The 17,863-nt window shown below is 58.4% G+C and overlaps 2 protein-coding genes across 2 annotated transcripts in view; both read left to right on the top strand.

Moving 5' to 3' along the window:
• BSN (bassoon presynaptic cytomatrix protein) overlaps positions 1-508 on the top strand; it is a gene marked incomplete at its 3' end in the record, with an annotated part of 88,127 nt that extends 87,619 nt beyond the window's left edge. Inside the window, exons 9-10 of the mRNA XM_080810713.1 lie at positions 63-194; positions 468-508. Coding sequence (XP_080666839.1) covers positions 63-194; positions 468-508 — 173 coding nt within the window. The remainder of the gene's footprint in view (positions 1-62; positions 195-467) is intronic.
• Positions 509-8,998: 8,490 nt separating this feature from the next.
• On the top strand, positions 8,999-17,754 carry APEH (acylaminoacyl-peptide hydrolase). Its single transcript, XM_080819211.1, has 22 exons — positions 8,999-9,065; positions 9,141-9,273; positions 9,820-9,946; positions 10,356-10,449; positions 10,549-10,624; positions 10,713-10,876; positions 11,008-11,145; positions 11,242-11,333; positions 11,416-11,456; positions 11,541-11,662; positions 12,001-12,061; positions 13,237-13,334; positions 13,989-14,040; positions 14,880-14,968; positions 15,426-15,564; positions 16,017-16,100; positions 16,179-16,259; positions 16,557-16,645; positions 16,755-16,945; positions 17,059-17,161; positions 17,252-17,358; positions 17,450-17,754. The coding sequence occupies exons 1-22, from the start codon at positions 9,054-9,056 to the stop codon at positions 17,553-17,555; spliced, it is 2,199 nt and encodes a 732-aa protein (XP_080675337.1). The 5' UTR covers positions 8,999-9,053; the 3' UTR covers positions 17,556-17,754.
• The last annotated feature ends 109 nt before the right edge of the window (positions 17,755-17,863 follow it).

Here is a 17,863-nt window from a genome sequence, read left to right as displayed (position 1 = left end):
TTCTCCCACTCAGAGTCTGAAGGGCCAACCCTGCCTCCTGATGGTGGTTTCTTTCCCCCTAGGCATGAAGGCCGGAGCCAGGCCTGGAGGGACCCCAGGGGCTCCTGCCGGCCAGCCAGGCGCCGAGGGTGAGAGCGTGCTCTCCAAAATCCTCCCTGGTGGGGCCGCAGAGCAGGCTGGCAAGCTGACAGAAGGTAGGCACTGCCTGCAGCCGGCTCCATGGTGGGCAGCAGCTCCAGGGCCCTCCTGTGGCCAGGGTTGGGTCTGGGCAATAATTCCAGGCTCAGCCAGTCAGCCACAAGCCAGCCTCAAGGTCTACCTGCCGCTGCCCAGTGGCTCTCTGGTGGTGGGGGTGCGGGGTGTCCCTGCCCCTTGGGCTGGACTGGGCTTCACGGTGCCAAGTGGCCCCAACTAGGAGGGACTATAGTCCGATTTCCTGATGCCTCTCTCCTTTTTCTATGTCACAGCTGTCTCTGCTTTTGGCAAAAAGTTCTCCTCATTCTGGTGACCATGCCCTGCAGGGTAAGTATTTGTTGCCTAGACCGAGCCTCCCTTCATGGGGGGGTCCTGAGGGAGCCTCTAGGAGGAGTCTGCTCTCCAGCAGTGGGTGATGTGGCCAGAGGTTCAGTATCCTCTCCTAGATGAGGGAGGAGGAGGAGGAGGAGGAGAAGGGACCCAGTGCACAGAGGCCCTAACACAGGGGCCAACTCAGTAGAGGGCCCAGCAAAGGGAAGCCAGGGCCAACATCCCCTTGTCCTTTTCCACCACCCCCTACCACCGCCACCCCAGGGCTCTCACAGCCTTGAGTTGGCTTCAGTTTGTAGGTAGGGTCCCCTGGGACACAGCTCTTCCCCAACCCTCCTCTGTAAATACTCCACAGGCTCTTGAAGAGATGAAGGGAGATGATATCATTGCTGTGGAAAAATCTCTGGAGTCAGAGGCCTGGGCACAGCTCTGGACTCTGCGTATAACAGTGAGTGTCAGGTCCAGGGTACGTGGACCAGAGGAAGGGGTGAAGGTCCAAGGCCTGGCTGACTGGACCCACGTAGCTCCTGCAAGTGTGAACTGGGAGGAGGCTGCTGGGCTTCCTTTACCTGGGATGGGTCTGGCTGCTACCTGAGAGGCAGAGAGCCCTGAGCTGGCTGGGATGACTCAGGGAGTAACCTCGGGGAAGGACCCAGAAGAGCCAACCCTTCCTCTCAACCTGGGGGCTGTGCGCTGGGCACCAAAGCCCCTTCCCTGAGGCTGGTGCTGGGGACTTTGCTCCAGACAGTCAGGTGGGGCTAGAGTCCCCAGCCCTGCAGAGCTCCGCAGCCATGGGCATGAACTTCAAACACTGTTGGCTTCACAAGCTGAACCCCTGACCTGCAAGATGGGAGAGCAGAATGACAAGTGAGGCAGACGGGAACAGAACAGAGAGGAGAGCAAGGTCACTGGAGGGCGGTCTCAGCCCCCAACGGGGTCAGCCCAGGGAGAGAGTGCAGCGGCCTCTACACGGGAGCCCTGGCTCTGTCTGGGCTGCAGTGACCAGCATGGAGTGAGAAGCCTCCTCCCGGAGCCCTCCCTGGCCTCAGCCCTGTCTCTGTGTCAGAGAGAGAGGCGGTGCACCCTCTAGGATGGCAGGGAGGGCAGCCTGGCTGGCGGCCCTGCTCTGTGCCCAGTCAACGACCACCTTCTACCTCTCCATAACCCTAGGGCCCTCTCCCTTCCCTTCCTTTGCCACTTCTCAGCTTCAGAGTGCAGGGTTTTGGATGCTTCTCAGGGGGAGCCCGCACGTGTGTGGCAGGGCCAGAAGGTCAGCCAGCAAGTCACCAGGGAGCCCAGGCCAGCGCTGCTTGAAGGAAGGAGCTGGGTGTGGTTTCCAAAGGGCTGCCTGTCTCTGGGGGAACAGTGGGGGCGCTGAAAGGCCCAGTCTTCCATCCACGTATCCATTTGTTCCACAAATGTTTGTCAGGCCATAGGCAGGTACCAGGCCCTGTTCCAGGTGCTAGAGATACAGCAGGGAACAAAACCAAGTCCCTGCCCTCCAAAGCTGACAGTCCATGTAAGCGGAACAGAGAATAAATAAGCTAAAAGCATAAAACGATGAAAAAGGTGATTCCTGAAGGTGAGAAGTGTTGGGAAGCCAGGGAGGCCGGGTTATGGGTCATTGGGGCTGCTCTGAAGAAAGCGGGTAGCTCGAGGTAAGGCTTGAGGCAGGATGATGTTGGGATGGGACAGGTGGGCCTCAGGACCCGACAAAAGGCCAGCACAGCCCGAGCCACAACAGAGGGAAATGGGGGTCAGGGGTGAAGTCCAAGCGGGTGGGAGCCAGCTCAGGTGGGCTTTGTAGGCGAAAGTGAAGGGCCACAGTGCGGCTCCCCCAGCATTCATCCTGCCTTCAGCCCACGACAGCAGGCTCCCTGCCGCTCTCCCGCCTAGCCAGATGTTTCCTCGGAGTTGCCCCGGAAGAGATGTGAAATCAGAAATTGTGCTGAAGGGAAGAAGGGGCAGCCCATGGGCCAACTCCGTGGCAGAACCCACCCTGGGCTTAGGGCTAGGGTGCCATCACTGAGCGAAAGGAACCCCGGGTACAGTTTTGTTCTGCGGCCTGTTACGCCGCAGTGGCCCTGTTACGCTGGGTGGGCCCTTAGGCCACTAACTTTGTCATTAAAGGGGTCTCCCTCAGGTTCTGGCATCTGGCCAACCACTGGGCTAAGCAGTCAGCACTTGTGTGAGTGCCCGTCTCCTGGTGTCTTCTATGGCCGTTTCAGAAGCAGGCTGGGGGAGGCTGGCCCTTTTCAACAAAACCCCATCTTCCTTACTCTGAAGCAACTTATGTCATATTCAAGAAATGTCCCTTCCTGGCCAACTGGATTCTTCTTGCTTCCCGTCCTTCCCTATATGACCTCAAAATTGTTCAGGCACCCATCTCCCCAAGGCTCGGTGGGTGGGGACCCCGTGGAGGAGGAAGAGTCAGGCCAGCCGTGCCTGGCAGGCCACCAACCGAGATGAAGGTAGGGATGGGAAGCAGCCCTCCACAGTTCTTGATGACATCCTTCTCTCTTTCCTTCTTTCCCTCCCCTTCCCTCCTTCTCTCCACCAAGCATCTGCAATCTGGCAAACCCTTCGCCCAAAGACTCACACGAGGTGGGACGTGGCAGGCAGGCCTCAGTTGAGGACGAGATGTTTTCTAACAGCAGCTGCCTGGGTGAAGCATTTGCTGGACATGTTGGGACCACTGGCCCGGGGGACCTGTGATTGTCTTTCCAGAGACCCTGCTCTCCTCAGGGCACCACCTTCGAGGCCTAGCCTTCGCTGGGAGGGAGGAGCCCTCTCCGGACACCCTACCACGGCGGCCCGGCCAGCCAGGCTTCCTATGCGTTATACACAGAGTTTGGGTGCAGGCTGCCTGTTTTTGACGGACGCTGCCCTCCCTCCACGATGCCAGAAGTTTTTCCACAGCCTTGGAGAGGGGCTTTGACCGAGGGCTGGGGGCCCCGGGCTCCGTTTCCTTCACATTCCAGCTGGCCCGGATCCCTCTGTGGCCACAGGGCCCTGCTTCTCTCACCCTGCCCTCTGGGTGACATTGGAGCAGACCTCCGTGTGGCTAGTGTGGGGTTGGGAGAACTTTACAAACATTAGGACCTAACACTGTCTCATCGCTGAAATAAGAGGCCATAGCACCGAAAAGCAGCGTGGGCACTGGCTGAGGCTTCTCCCAGCCCATGGGTGGCAGCATGCTAGCACGTCTGCCACCATCTCAAAGCCATTCCCCCCCCCCCCACGCCCCACCGACCCCACCCCAGCCATCATGACATCCCAGCAGCACCACCATTGTCTTGACCAGCCAGCTCCTTGTTTGTACACCTGGGGATTTCTTTTGATTTCGAGAACAGCCTTAATCATTTCAGTTTAATTTACGTGTATACCTCATAAGCATTTTTCTTTTTTTTCTCCTTCTCCCCCTTCTCTCTTTTTCTTTGCGCACCTCCTTGCCTCTCCCCTCCACCACCTGTGACTGATGGTTTGGTTTCCTCTCTGCTCTGCCCCTGCTCAGCACAGGGAGAATGTTGACTCAGAAGCAATAGGGGGCAGCAGGCCACCAAGAGCACAACCCCAGGGCGAGGTCTAGGGAGGCCCCTCAGCCCGCCTCTGTTTACTGTGCAATCCAGTCCTTCTTAAGCCATCACCAGTGGGCATGCTCAGAGCAGAGGGGCCAGGCCTGCCAGCCGAGGGCCGTGCCCAGAGCCCTGTGCTGGGGAGCATGGCACCGTCCACCCACCTGGCGGACTGGGTGGCATTCCTCCCCAAGGCCCTTACCCTGGGGGCCTCCCTTCCTCTTGGGCACCCCCACCAGTCTCATCTCTAACGTTCTATGCAATGAAATATAAACCCTCAAAGACAACTGTTAATATTTAATAAATTCCATGTTATGTATAAGGAGTCAATTGCAAACATGCAATTGAGAAACCGGATAGATATGCTCATATCAACCCCCACCCTGCCCCCTGCTCCCACCGTGTGTGTGAAATTCTCAGTCTGTGGCATGTTTGACCTGTGGCAAGACTCGCTGCTGCCAGGTGAGTCACCGTCGCCTGTCGGGCAGTGGAGCATGCACAGCTCGCAGCCTTTTTGCACGATTTCATCCATTTTAAATGCTCGACCCTCTTGCTTGGGAGTTCTTTTTGCCTCAGAACCTCTCCTCCTGGAGTGCTTCTAGCTGACTTCTGCACGAGCTAGTGAGGACCTGCTGGAATTGTTGGCCAGGCTGTGGGGCAGGCAGTGCGGGGCCTTGCACGCCCCACAGGCTTTTCGGACCAGGATGGCAGGTGAAAAGAAGCCTCTGGAGTAGACACGCTGGTGGGGCCCACACAGGAGTGCGTGGGCGAACAGTCCAAAGGTTTGCTGTAGGATTTCCATCTGTGAGTTGCTCCCCCTTTTATCCCATCCCTGAGCCAGGGGCGTCTGGCCACCCCTTTCAGTGGGACATGGCTCAGGCACAGAGCTGGGCTGTGTCTCTGGCCAGAGACACAGAGGCCAAGGGCAGGGTCTGGATATGTCCTATGGTCTCCAGCTCCTGAATGCACCTGCTTCATGCCTCTCCTTTGTAGCTGGGTGGCTCCAAGGTCTGTGAGCCAAGAGGTAGAGGCTGGGATGGGGGTGGGGGGGCGGTCAACAGGTGCTCAGGAAGAGCTAGACCTCTGGCACTTGCGGCGAGGACAGCTGACAACGCCATCTTGGACCAGAGCAGGTGTTCCCATAGACAGTAGCTTCAAGCTGAGTTTCTTGGGAAGCTTCTCAACAGCAAAACTCACAGAAGGTTCTGTTGTGACCTTTTTTCCATCTGTCCCCAGGACCTAAACTCCCCGCCCACCCTTGTCCCTGAACCCCAGGTATCCGCCCCCCCCCCCTCCAGCTTCTCTCTGACTGAGCCGGCCGTGCAGCAGGCAGTGACTACCCGACCCCTCAAGGCCTGGCCTTACTCCAGTTCGCTCTGGTTTGCACCATGCATTTCTCAGGGGTCCACATTTCTCATGCTTTCCAATAAGGTCTACACAGCCCTTCAGAGGGGGATCCTGGCCCACCTCTGGCAGCTGTGGATGGGACAGGGGGCTGTCGACCTGTTTTGGGCCTGCAACCTCCTGGATTTGGGCTTCACCCATTCCCCGGGACACCTGCCTCATCCCAGAGATCAGGCCTGGGCTGTAAGAACCCTTCTGAGCAAGGGCTAAGGGAGGCCACTATCCATCACCTCTGACTACCCAGGGCCAGGTCTGTGTGGGGATGGGCCTGGTGGCTGGATACAAGGGGGACCAAGGCAGTAATCCTTCCCATGAAAGGCCAGGGTATGGGACCAGGAACAGCGAGCAGGCAGGGAGAAGGCAGCAGTGTCCACCTCCATCAGGCCCAGTCTCAGGCTCTAAAACGTTGACTTTTTCTTGAATTTCCTTCTGACCAAGCCCTCTGATTTTGAACTTTCTGACATCTACCACTCCCTACTCCCCAAGCTACCCACAGGACACATCTGTAGCCATCACCCCATGTGAAGGTGGCTGGAATAGGCCTCTCTGTGTCACAGCTGTCCTGACTTTTGTGCAGATGCTGCCGTGGCTCTGGGGCACGGCAGCCAGAGCCTGAGTGACCAGCACTGGGTGCCTTGGGTGGTGGAGAGCATCGAGCACATCTCCAAGTGGGCAAAGAGCATCTGGGATGCAGTCTAGGCCTTCTCCACACCTGCCTACCCAGTGTCATGAGCAAGGGTTTTGGCTCACTCTAGGGCCCAATGCACTCACTTCACAGCGACACGCCCCTTCCCACCCACTCACTTAGTCCTTGGGAAGAGAATGCAGTCTCAGGGCCCATGCTGAGAGGGCAGTGGTGGCAGTAACTACAGCCTGTCTTCTGGAGCCTGTGGGGCATTTTCCGGGCAGATACTTTGCCATGGGAGCATGGCCCTGGCCTCTTGGCCCTTCCCCCGCCCTCCTGCCACCCTCCCCCATTCTGTAAATACTTGTCATCGTGGACTCCGACAGGGTCAGAGGGATAGGCCTGACCAACTGAAACTCCTCAGAGACATCATCTCTGTCTCCCTGGGTACCCACGTGCACTGGGGTGGCACTGGAGAGCCATGGAAATCGTGAGATACTGTGTGTGTATGCATGTGAACAAGCGTGTGAATGTGTATGTGTGTGCGTGTCTGCCTCATTCAGCCTCTGGGATCAAACTGGCTCCCGCTCTCCAAGCCCTGTGCCCTGGAGAGTGGCGGCTGCCCAACGCCTTTCCTCTGCTAGCTTCCATGTCTTGTTTTGCTTTCTCCTCACTCCCTCCCTCCTTTCTTTCCTTCTCTCCTTTATCTGAGGGGGGAAGAGTGCTGTACAAAGTCAAACAAACAAGTTTACAGTTGTAAGTGCAATGACCCGAGTCCTCCACATGACCTTGTGAATTGTGTGCCGTCCTCCTGTGCTCTGTGAGAACTCGTGGTACTTCGGTGTCCCTCCCCCTGTATTGTGACAAGGTAATTCTGTGGTATCAGAATAAAAGGACTTGATATAAACAACCTAAAGACTGTCTCTGGGATGGTTTCTGCCATTGAAGGCTTAGCCCAAGGAACAAATCCCCAAACTTGGGATAATCCTGTCTGTTCAGTTAGAGGGAGAGTGAATGGGCCAAGTCATGGAAGTGCTGGCAAGGCCGTGGCTGTGTCTACACCAAGCCGGCCAAAATCAATGGGCCCTCCACAAAGAGGCCCGGGACAGGTCCCAAGTTTGGACCTGGAGGGAGGAGATGTTGCCTCCAAGGCCGGTGTCCAAACGGAGCAGCTTTCTGGGGCCTGCTTCCTGGTGAGCCAGTGAGCAAGTGCTGCCCCCTGGTGCTGCCCACAAGCACTACACCTGTCTACCTGGCTATGTCTACTTCAATCCGTGAACTCTTGGGAGGCTGCCAGACCTTAGTCGTTCCCCAAAAGGATAGGAGAACCTCCTTACCAAAGTAACCCAGAGCTGCCAGAAGATTTTTAAGACGCAGATAAAGGAAAGAGTATCAGCTTCACCTCTGACGTTCCTCCAGAGTTCGTATCTTGACGTAGGGCCTTCCTTCCTGTATTGTCCTTTTTCCTTTTAAACAGAAGTCAGAAGGTGCAGTACCCTCTGTTTCCTAGCCTCCTGTTTATTTCTACATGTTCATCCCAGGTAATTAGGTGTTTATCCTCCAATATGCAGCTTCCAGGCAGCTGCACAATAAGTTTATAGCCAGTCTACAGTACACACACTGAAGGCCGAGCACCATGGTCCTGGTTTTCCTTAATACAGTATGCAATGCTGTGATGAACATCTTAGTTTCCAACCTTTTTGCTCAGATTGGTGGCTGTGGTCACCCTTTCTGCTCAGGTCAGACAGGTGTGGAAGACCAGCCAGGCTCTGGGTCTATGAAGTTAGGGACACCCCTGCTAGCCTGACTGGTGCCTAGTCTCTCCTGCTCTTCCCTGCCATCACAGCCACTCAGTTCTGTGCCACTGTGAGACATGGAGGGAGTCTGCCTGCCTGCCCAGGTTCTCCTGTCCTGACCCCCTGTCAGGCCCTCTGCACGCAAGAACTTTGGACAAGGCCTGGAGAGGCAAGCAGAAACCTACCAGCTTATGATCCCCAGCAAGGTGCCACTGAACAGGGCAGTTGAGGGCTGCAGGGTCAGATAGCTCTTGGAGTAGGCCTGGTGGCCGATAAGCCCAGGCAACACCCTCAGAGCGCAGCATCCGCCCTTCTTTGCCCAGCAACCCAGGGCTCTGCGCTCCTCTTCCCATCTGCCTCCGGAGCCACTCCAGGGCAGGGACTGGCACCTGCTGGTGGATGCATGCCTCGTAATGGACAAGAAGGGAGCCAATGGGTCAGCCGCAGGTCTGCGGGTGATGCCTGTTGGGGCAAGCTTCGGCTCCTACCCAGTCTTTCTGGGCCACGCCCTCATCGCCGTTTCCTCGAAACTACCCTCACAGGGCTCCGTCCCCGCCCCACCCCGCCCCTATATTCAAAGATCCATTGATCTGCCCCCCTCCCGGGCCGCGTCCTACTTAGGGTCCATTCCCGTCCGACCTAGTTTTTCACTTCACTGGCTATTCCCAACTCAGGCCTCACCTCCTCCCCACGCGGGCCACATCATCGGTCACAGGCCTCGCGCAGCCCAGAGACCGATCCTGTATTCCGTTTCCTAGAACCAGCCCCTCTCCTCGGACACCCTATGGTCTCTCCTCCCAGCACCAGGCCTGGAACTTGCCCTCTGACCAGCCCGTCCTCCCGGAAGAGGCTATTCCTCCCCTCGAGGTCCCTGAGGCCAAGCCTCCTGGACTCCCGGGTCCAAACTCCAATTGCTCCCTCACAGGCCCCACCTCCTCGCCCTCGAGGTCCCGCCCCTCCGCTTAGGGTCCTCGCCCATTCGTCGAAGCTCTCGCCCCTCCCGCGGCGCGGCGCGACTGCGGCTGACGCGAAGGGCGGGGGGAGGTGGGCCGCTCCTGGCTCCTCCCCCCGGAGCCTCACTTCCGGGCGCCCGCCCGCGCCGCCCCGCCCCGGCGGCCGAGAGGTACCATGGAGCGCCAGGTGAGGGCTCGGCCCGCGGTGCCCGTGGTCCTTGCAGCCCGGGCCGGGCCTGACCCTGGTGTGTCCCCTGCGCAGGTGCTGCTGAATGAGCCCGAGGAGGCGGCGGCGCTGTACCGGGGCCTTAGCCGCCAGCCCACGCTGAGCGCCGCCTGCCTGGGCCCGGATGTCATCACGCAGTACGGGGGCCGCTACCGGACGGTGCACACCGGTGTGTGGATGGAGGGGAATCGAGGGGCGGACCCGTTCCAGAGCCGCGCGCACGCGTGGAGAGGAGGGAGATGTGGAGGGCTTGCTGCTTGACAGTGCGCCCGAGTGTGTGGAGGAGGACGGGGCTTGGAGAAAGTGGTGTGGGAGGGTGCACCCCTCAGAGGACCCCGTACAGGTGTATGGGGGACGCTGCTCGGTGCGCTGTGGCATGGTGCCCTTGAGTGCATGAGTTGAGGACGTGGGAGTAGAATTCAGAGTGGGATACACGGCGTGGGCCTTGTGGGCTCACCCCTCACCATATTCCATACAGGTGCCTGGCTCCCCTCAAGTTCTAGGATGGGGATGGGTGCTGGGAGCAGAGTAGTAGTTTCTCTCTGACATGCCATCAGCTCAGGCCTAGACTTGAGTTGTGGCTAAGTGTTGTCCATCCTGCTTCCAGAATATCAAGACAGACTGGGAGGTGGGCTGGGCCTTCCTTTTGAGGGGCTGAGAGGAGCCTGTGCTGGTAGTGGTCAACTCAAATTAAGTCTCATGCCTCTCCTCACAGAGTGGACCCAGAGGGACCTGGAACGCATGGAGAACATTCGATTCTGCCGCCAGTACCTGGTGTTCCATGATGGGGACTCAGTGGTGTTCTCAGGGCCTGCGGGCAACAGTGTGGAGACCCGGGGGGAGTAAGTTTGAGGGAAGAAGCTTGTGGGCAAGGCCACAGCTGTCTGCAAGCCTTTTATGAAGCCTTGCCATGTGCCTTGGTGCAGGTAGGGCCCTGAAGGGAGGCCAGGAACCAGGTTCTTGCCCCTTGGGAGCTCATGTGTCCTCTGTAGACATGGCCTGATAAGCACTGGAGGCTTTGTCCAAACTTGGGCGTGGACTAGAGCCTGTGGAGCTTCAGGAAGGCTGGGGAGAGTAGAGCCTCTTCCCCAGGCAGGAGAGGCAAGGCCAGCTGCTGTAACGGAGCTACAGGGGCTGCAGGGGCAGATGTGGACCAGTCTCAAGAACCTTGTCTAGGAGGTTGCAGCCAGGAAGGGGGCAGGATGGGACTGTGGGTTATGACCATGACCTGCTACCCCATGTCCTCCTCAGGCTGCTGAGCAGAGACTCTCCTTCAGGCACCATGAAAGCTGTGCTGCGCAAAGCTGGAGGCACGAGCCCTGGGGAGGAGAAGCAGTTCCTGGAGGTGAGTCTGCATGGGACCAGGTGATGGGTGACTGGGGGCTCAGTCCCACAGATGAGGCTCTGTTGAGGGGCAGGTAACCTGATGCCCAGATGTCCTCAGGTGTGGGAGAAGAACCGGAAGCTCAAGAGCTTCAACCTGTCGGTGCTGGAGAAACATGGGCTTGTGTACGAGGATGGTAGGCAGCTGGCTGGTGAGCAGACAGGGTGGACAGGAGGGGCAGCCGGAGCCCAGGGCTCCCCCTGATCAGCCTTCCTTACACCCAGACTGCTTTGGCTGCTTGTCCTGGTCGCACTCGGAGACACACTTGTTGTATGTGGCAGAGAAGAGGCGCCCAAAGGCTGAGTCCTTCTTTCAGACAAAAGCCTTGGACATCAGCGGCAGTGATGATGAGATGACCAGGCCGAAGAAACCGGACCAGGCCATCAAGGTGCTAATGTTTATGGCTAGTCCATGAAGGCCCTTCTGGGCAGCCTAGGGCTCAGCGCTCCCTGCCCATATCGTGCCTGTCAGAACTGGAGAGGTAAGAAAGGCTGGACACTGAGTATCTTGTGTTCTTAGGGGGATCAGTTTGTGTTTTATGAAGACTGGGGAGAAAACATGGTTTCCAAAAGCACTCCTGTGCTTTGCGTGCTGGACATCGAGAGCGGCAACATCTCTGTGCTTGAGGGGGTTCCTGACAATGTGTCCCCTGGACAGGTTAGCACTGACTCAGCCTGCCTCACTCCTGGACTCTGGGAGCCCAGCTTGAGCCGCTGCCCCTTGTTCACCCTTGCTCCGGGGTTTTGGTTACAGGCATTCTGGGCCCCTGGAGACACAGGCGTGGTGTTCGTAGGCTGGTGGCATGAGCCCTTCCGGCTGGGCATCCGCTTCTGCAGCAATCGCAGGTGAGGAAGCAGGGCAGGGCCGGGGAGGGGGCCTTGCAGCTCCAGCTGACTCTGAAGCTGAGTGTCTGTCTGGTGGTTCCAGGTCAGCCCTGTACTACGTGGACCTCACTGGCGGTCAGTGTGGTAAGTGCTGGTGGCCCCCTGTGCTCTGCTGACATATGCTGGCCCTGCCAACCTGCACGGTGCTCACATTTTCGTCTGGTCTAGAGCTTCTCTCAGATGACTCTCTGGCTGTGTCTTCTCCCCGCCTGAGCCCAGACCAGTGTCGCATCGTTTACCTGCGGTACCCGTCTCTGGTCCCCCATCATCAGTGTAGCCAGCTGTGTCTGGTGAGCTGGAGGAAGGCGCGGAGTGGTCAGCCCAAGGAGGGGATGGTGGATGGGAGCTCTTTGCTTCTCACCTGCCCATGGTCAGGCTCTATGTGGGGTGGGATATAGCCGGCAGTCACGAGAGCGTTGGTCCTTGCCCAAGAAGAGCTCCTTGGGAGTCACAGGCCCCTTTGGACATCTGTCCAGGTCATCAGAAAGGAAATACATCAGGCTTGCCTCATGTCCTCCCCTCCTCTGAGGCTCCCCAGGGCTGTCAGAGAAGAAGATGGGTACAGAGCTCTGTGCCCCCAAGACACCGCCAGTCCCCCGGTGGGCCTGACCAGTGTGTTCTCTTGCAGTATGATTGGTATACCAAGGTCACCTCAGTGGTAGTGGATGTCGTGCCTCGGCAGCTGGGAGGTAAGGGGCATGTCTCCACTTGGGTACAGTGGAGCCTGCAGTTCTGTTTTCCTGCCATCTGTTAGCCCTCTGTCAAGCCAGCTGCCTCGGCTCTTCTGTCCTGGGTTCTGTCTGAAGTGTCCCTCCCGGCTGGGCCAGCTCCAGGCCCAGCCTGCGCAGGGAACGGGGCCCTCACCACAGGGGACAGTTCTGAGAGGAGGAAGTCATCTGGACCAGAGCTGAGATCAGAGTGGCCCAAGCTGGCAGGGGATTTAGATGGTGTCCTCCCCGTGCTGCAGCTCCTAGTTGGATCTCGTGCTTCCGGTGGCTGGTTGAAACCCCTGCTCCGAGGGGTCTCAGAAAGCACACTAGGTTGGAATGTCCTACTTGAAAGGCTCCGAGCTCGAGGGTGCTGCATTGTCCCACTCCCAGCCACCATCCAAGTGTCTGTCCCATCGAAGCCTTTGAGTCAGTGGAATCTCTGGGTGGGTGGCTCTTGGCTGAGAAGTTCCGGTCACAGTCTCAAGTGCTCACCACTTTATTTGGGATCCTGGACCATCCCAAGGACATGAGGTCTCTTTTTTCAGGCCACCTGGTCAGCTCCAGGGGTCCAGTGGAAAAGTCATGGCCTGTTTATCTTCTGAGATGCAGGGATGCAGTGGTGGGGACCTGGTCTGAATCCCAGCTGTTCCTTATCAGCTGTGTGTCCTTGGATGGCATCCTCACCTCCCTGAGCCTCCGTTTATTATCTGTGGGAGGTGGTAGCTTTTGTCTTCTTGATAACATTGTAGTGAGGGTTAAGTGAATGGTACCTATTCAGCCCTCTCTGCCAGGCACTCTGCTGAGTACCATAAGGGACAGACAGACAGGTATCGCCTTGGTTATAGCACTCGGTGCCTACCAGGGTCTAAGTGAGAGCAGCTCATAGGAGAGCCAGTGCATTTCTTCCAAGCAGCAATGGTTTCTCTCAGAAGCGCTTGAGCTCTGCCTCTTCCGGGCCCTCTGAGGCCTCTTCCCCTAGCCCCCTCTTCAGGCAGCCCCTCATCATCTAGCCCCCCCTTCTATGTGTAGGACTATCATTTTGTCACAGTTACAGGGGCCCTGGAGGGAGTTTCCCAGCAGCCCAGCCTGCCTCATAGGCTTGACCTCCCACACCTCCACTGCTGCACGTGGCCTCAGCCCTCCTATCTTTGCAGAGAACTTCTCTGGGATCTACTGCAGCCTTCTGCCTTTGGGATGCTGGTCGGCTGACAGCCAGAGAGTGGTTTTTGACTCAGCTCAGCGGAGCCGGCAGGTAAGGAGCCCCATGTTGAGATACAGCCCCACTGATCAACCTCCAGGAGCCCTGGGCCTAGGCGTAGCCTCTACACACTGCTGGTGTAATGCCCAGCCCCAAGGTCTTACAAGCCCCTTTGGGCCCTATCTGCCCCTGTCCTGGACTCACTTTTTCTTGAGGAGCTTGGCTGCCTGCCTGGCCTGGTGCCCCACAGCGAAGCCCTTGGCCTTTTCTCCTGATGCAGGGGTGCAATTCTCCTTCCTCCCAGGCTTTTCCAGTTGGGGGGTCAGGGGGCTGCCACTAGGTAGGCCCCCGAACACTATATGGGGGGCTGATGGAGATGGGACAGAGGCTTCCTCCTAGGGATTGGATAGGGACACCTAAAGTATGCCAAGCTTTTTCTTTGAATGTGAGATCATTTGTTCCTCACACTAGCTCAGGGGCTCAGAGGCATTCCTTGCCTTGCCTGGGGTCCCTCTGCAAGTGGCGATGGGGCTGGGATTTGAGTCCTGGCCTCCAGACCACTACCAGTGGCAACTGAGGAGCCGTTGTCATAGTGGCTCATAGCCCTGGCCTGGCCCAGGGGTCCCTAAAAGGGCAGAGAGCAGGTGGGGGGAGGGGCCCATAGGGCTCTCGGATGTGGTGCCACAAATGTCTCCCCCTCTGCTTCAGGACCTGTTCGTTGTGGACACCCAGATGGGCAGAGTGACCTCCCTGACAGCTGGTGAGCAGGGCTGGGGAGCAGCCCAGCCAGGCCAGGGGAGGGACTGGAGCTCTGGCACATGGGGCAGTAGTGGCACCCTTGGCCACTCTGTACCACTGACTATCCCGCAGCCTTTACTGCATCTCGCAAGGACCCTGACCATGCAGGACCTTCCCAGCCAGCAGACTGCCTCCCCTGCTCCACTCTGCTCTGCACATCCTGGCCCTGCCTCAGCACACCCCCTGCTTCTCAAACCTACAAAATTCTCTCTTGCCGAGATCTGCCAGAGTCATCCTTTCCTGACCTCCCAAACCTCAGGCAGAGGCAGCTCTGCTATCCCAGGGCCCCTGAGAAACCCTATGTTGGCTTGCTCATCTGCCTCTTATCTGGGCCTGTGATTCTGTCCCTAAAACATCTTTTGAGTCCTTTGCCTGCCCTCACTGTAGTCCTTCCTCCACAAAGACTCCAGAGTATTGTTGCTAAACTGTACATCATACATCCTTGCTGGAGAATCTCCATGAATCCCATGGCCCAAAACCAGCACCACTCCAACCCCCTAAGGCCTAGCTGCGCTCCCCCGCCGCCCGCAGACTGTAGTCATGAAGTCGTGGGTGGACATGCATGGCGGTTTGCCGTGGCCCTGGGTTTTCAGTCCCTGGGCTTAGTTGGCATCTGCTGAACAAGGGACTCAGCAGGAGGCTCACCCAGGGCTGCATGCAGTGGGGTGTTTGTGGCAGTCTTTTTGTGGGTGTTCATTTGCTTCTCAGGCTGAAAGGGGCACCCTGGCGTAGAGCCACCAGCCTGGGACTCTGGCCATGCAGGGAGCGGGTGGGAAAGGTGGTGGCATCTGCCTTCTCCAGGGGGGTCAGGTGGAAGCTGGAAGCTCCTCACAATTGACCAGGACCTCATGGTGGCACAGTTCTCCACGCCCAGCCTGCCCCCAAGTCTGGTGAGTGTTGCTGGGCCCCAGACCAGGTGAGGGTTCTCTGCAGGCCGAGCTCCCCAGGTCAGGGAGCTGGCCTGCGTCTGACTGGGGCTGGTCAGTGTGTGGGAGGCCAAGACACAGGCCCAGCCTGGCATGATCCACAAGGGTTTGGCGCCCATGGAGAGGAGCTACCTGGTATAGGTCTGCTCTATAAAGAATGGGGTGCCTGGGAAAGTGCCTGGTCCTCCGGCAGAATGGAGCATAAGGAGACAGCAGAGCCTAAAAGCTCAGGAGGACAGGGTGCGTGTTCATGTGTTGAGTGCCTGTGCACACACCAACTCCCAACAGGAGTCTATGATGTACGCTCCAGAGGTGGGTAGAAGGCCCAGCAGAGTGAGAGCTGCCCGCCTCCCACTCTGGCAGAGGTGGAAGGGCAGCGAGGCAGCCAGGCCACCTATGACACGCTCTTTCCCCTTGGCAGAAAGTTGGGTTCCTGCCTCCTGCAGGGAAGGAGCAGGAAGTATTGTGGGTGTCCCTGGAGGAGGCCGAGCCTATTCCCGACATCTCCTGGGCCATCCGGGTACTGCAGCCACCCCCAGAGCAAGAGAACGTGCAGTATGGTGAGCTGGGCTGGGGCAGAGAGACACGTCCCAAGTTCCCCAGCACACAGCATCTGTGGCCACCTTCCGTACCTCCGGGGGTTCTCTCATGGGGTTCTCTGGGGTGCATGCTCATGGGGAGTAGTGTCTGGGTATGGGGTATGTGGGTGCCTACTCTGGGAATCAGAGCTGGGCATCACCAGGCCAAATGCTCTGTGGTGGGGAAGCCAAGACCCAAACACACCACCTTACTTGAGGCCTCTGACCATCACACCTCACCCAGAATGCTGTCCTGACAGAGTGGGGCTTAGGACAGGAGTAGGAGCCTCCTGGGGTGTCTCAGTGCAGGCTACCTTGACCAGATCTTTCTTTCAGACGTTAGCCCTAGACCTACAGCTATGGCTCAGGCCTTGGCTGGGAAAGCCCCCTGGGCAGTTGCTCTGGCTCTGCTGACTCCTGCTTTCACCCTGCAGCTGGTCTTGACTTTGAAGCAATCCTTCTGCAGCCCAGCAACCCTCCCGATAAGACCCAAGTGCCCATGGTGGTCATGCCCCACGGTAGGCGTCTGGTCTAAGATCTGCTGCCCTCCCACTACCCATCCTAGCTGGCTCTCACTCTCTGCTCCATGTCTGCAGGGGGACCCCATTCATCCTTTGTCACTGCCTGGATGCTCTTCCCAGCCATGCTTTGCAAGATGGGTTTTGCAGTACTCCTGGGTGAGTGAGCGGGGCCCTGCCGCAGTGGTGAGCTGTGGAGGGGGAGAGGGTGGGACAGGCTCCACGGGTGCCACCCAAGTCTAGGCCTGTATACAGCCTAGACCTGGCAGCCATTACCAGGGACTTCCATGCAGAGGGTGCTGTGGTCACTGGACAACAGCCTCAAAGCTCTTGGCCCGGTGCCTCGACAGTCCATGGAGCAGCCAGCCCCAAGGCCTGCTTCACACGGGTTGAAAGTGCGACCATGGGGCTGGGCATGTCACCGACCACCCTGTCTGGTTCCTCCCTGGCCTCCAGTGAACTATCGTGGTTCCACGGGTTTTGGCCAGGACAGCATCCTCTCCCTTCCCGGCAATGTGGGCCACCAGGATGTGAAGGACGTCCAGGTAGCAGGGGCCGGGGCTTCTGGGCTGGCTGGAGGGTAAACCATCGGGGTGTGTTCCATTCAGGGGTGGGGAGGCAGCTGGCTGCAGCACGCTCTGCCCCACCCTGTAGTTCGCAGTAGAGCAGGTGCTCCAGGAAGAACACTTCGACGCTGACCGAGTGGCTCTTATGGGTGGTTCCCATGGTGGCTTCCTCTCCTGCCACCTGATTGGTCAGTACCCTGAGACCTATGGTGCCTGCGTGGCAAGGAACCCTGTGATCAACATTGCCTCCATGATGGGCTCCACCGACATCCCTGACTGGTGGGTGTGCTCCACAGGCGCCTGCCCTTCTCTGGGTCACCTTGCCCCCCCAACCCATGAAGCCCCCACAGGCTCCAGAGCTCTTGGGGCAGCTTCAGTGCCGTCTCTTGCAGGTGCGTGGTGGAGGCTGGGTTCCCCTACAGCAGCGACTGCCTGCCAGACCTCAGCGTGTGGGCCGAGATGCTGGACAAGTCCCCCATCAAGTATACCCCTCAGGTAGGTGGCCCTTCCCCTGCCCGGATGCTGCCAGTCTGTCCAGAGCCGCGGGGCCCGGCTTACCACCACTCCCCACCTGCCCCCGCCCAGGTGAAGACCCCGCTGCTCCTGATGCTGGGCCAGGAGGACCGGCGTGTGCCCTTCAAGCAGGGCATGGAGTATTACCGTGCCCTCAAAGCCCGGAACGTGCCTGTTAGGTGAGTGCAGCAGGACAGTCCCGGCAGCTGGTGGGCAGGTGAGCAGGGGAGAACCCTCCAGCCTTAAACATTGCCACTACAACCACTACAGGCTCCTGCTCTATCCCAAAAGCACCCACGCACTTTCAGAAGTGGAGGTGGAGTCAGACAGCTTCATGAATGCTGTGCTCTGGCTGCACGCGCACTTGGGCAGCTGAAGCCCCGCCTCCCTGCATGAGCTGGTTGGCATGAGCCACACTTCGCTCTTGGAGAGCCCCAGGGTCTGGCAGATCGGCAAGAGGATTCCTGGGCTCTGGACTTCCTGGATGGGTGAGCAGAGGAATGCAGGCTATATGGTCATAATAAATGAGGACACAGAGTCTGGTTCCTGCTGGTACTTTGTACCAAGCTATCCCTAAACCCAGCCTCCCCGTTGGGGTTCAGAGTGCCATAGGCCCTAGGCATGGTAACTTTAAGGACCTCACCTACCTGCAGTGTGAGGGGGAGGGGACAGTGAGAGGCTCAG

The sequence above is a fragment of the Martes martes genome (genome assembly GCF_963455335.1).
Source record: "Martes martes genome assembly, chromosome: 1".
NCBI classification, from domain to species: Eukaryota; Metazoa; Chordata; class Mammalia; order Carnivora; family Mustelidae; genus Martes; species Martes martes.
This window is presented reverse-complemented; position numbering and strand designations above follow the sequence as displayed.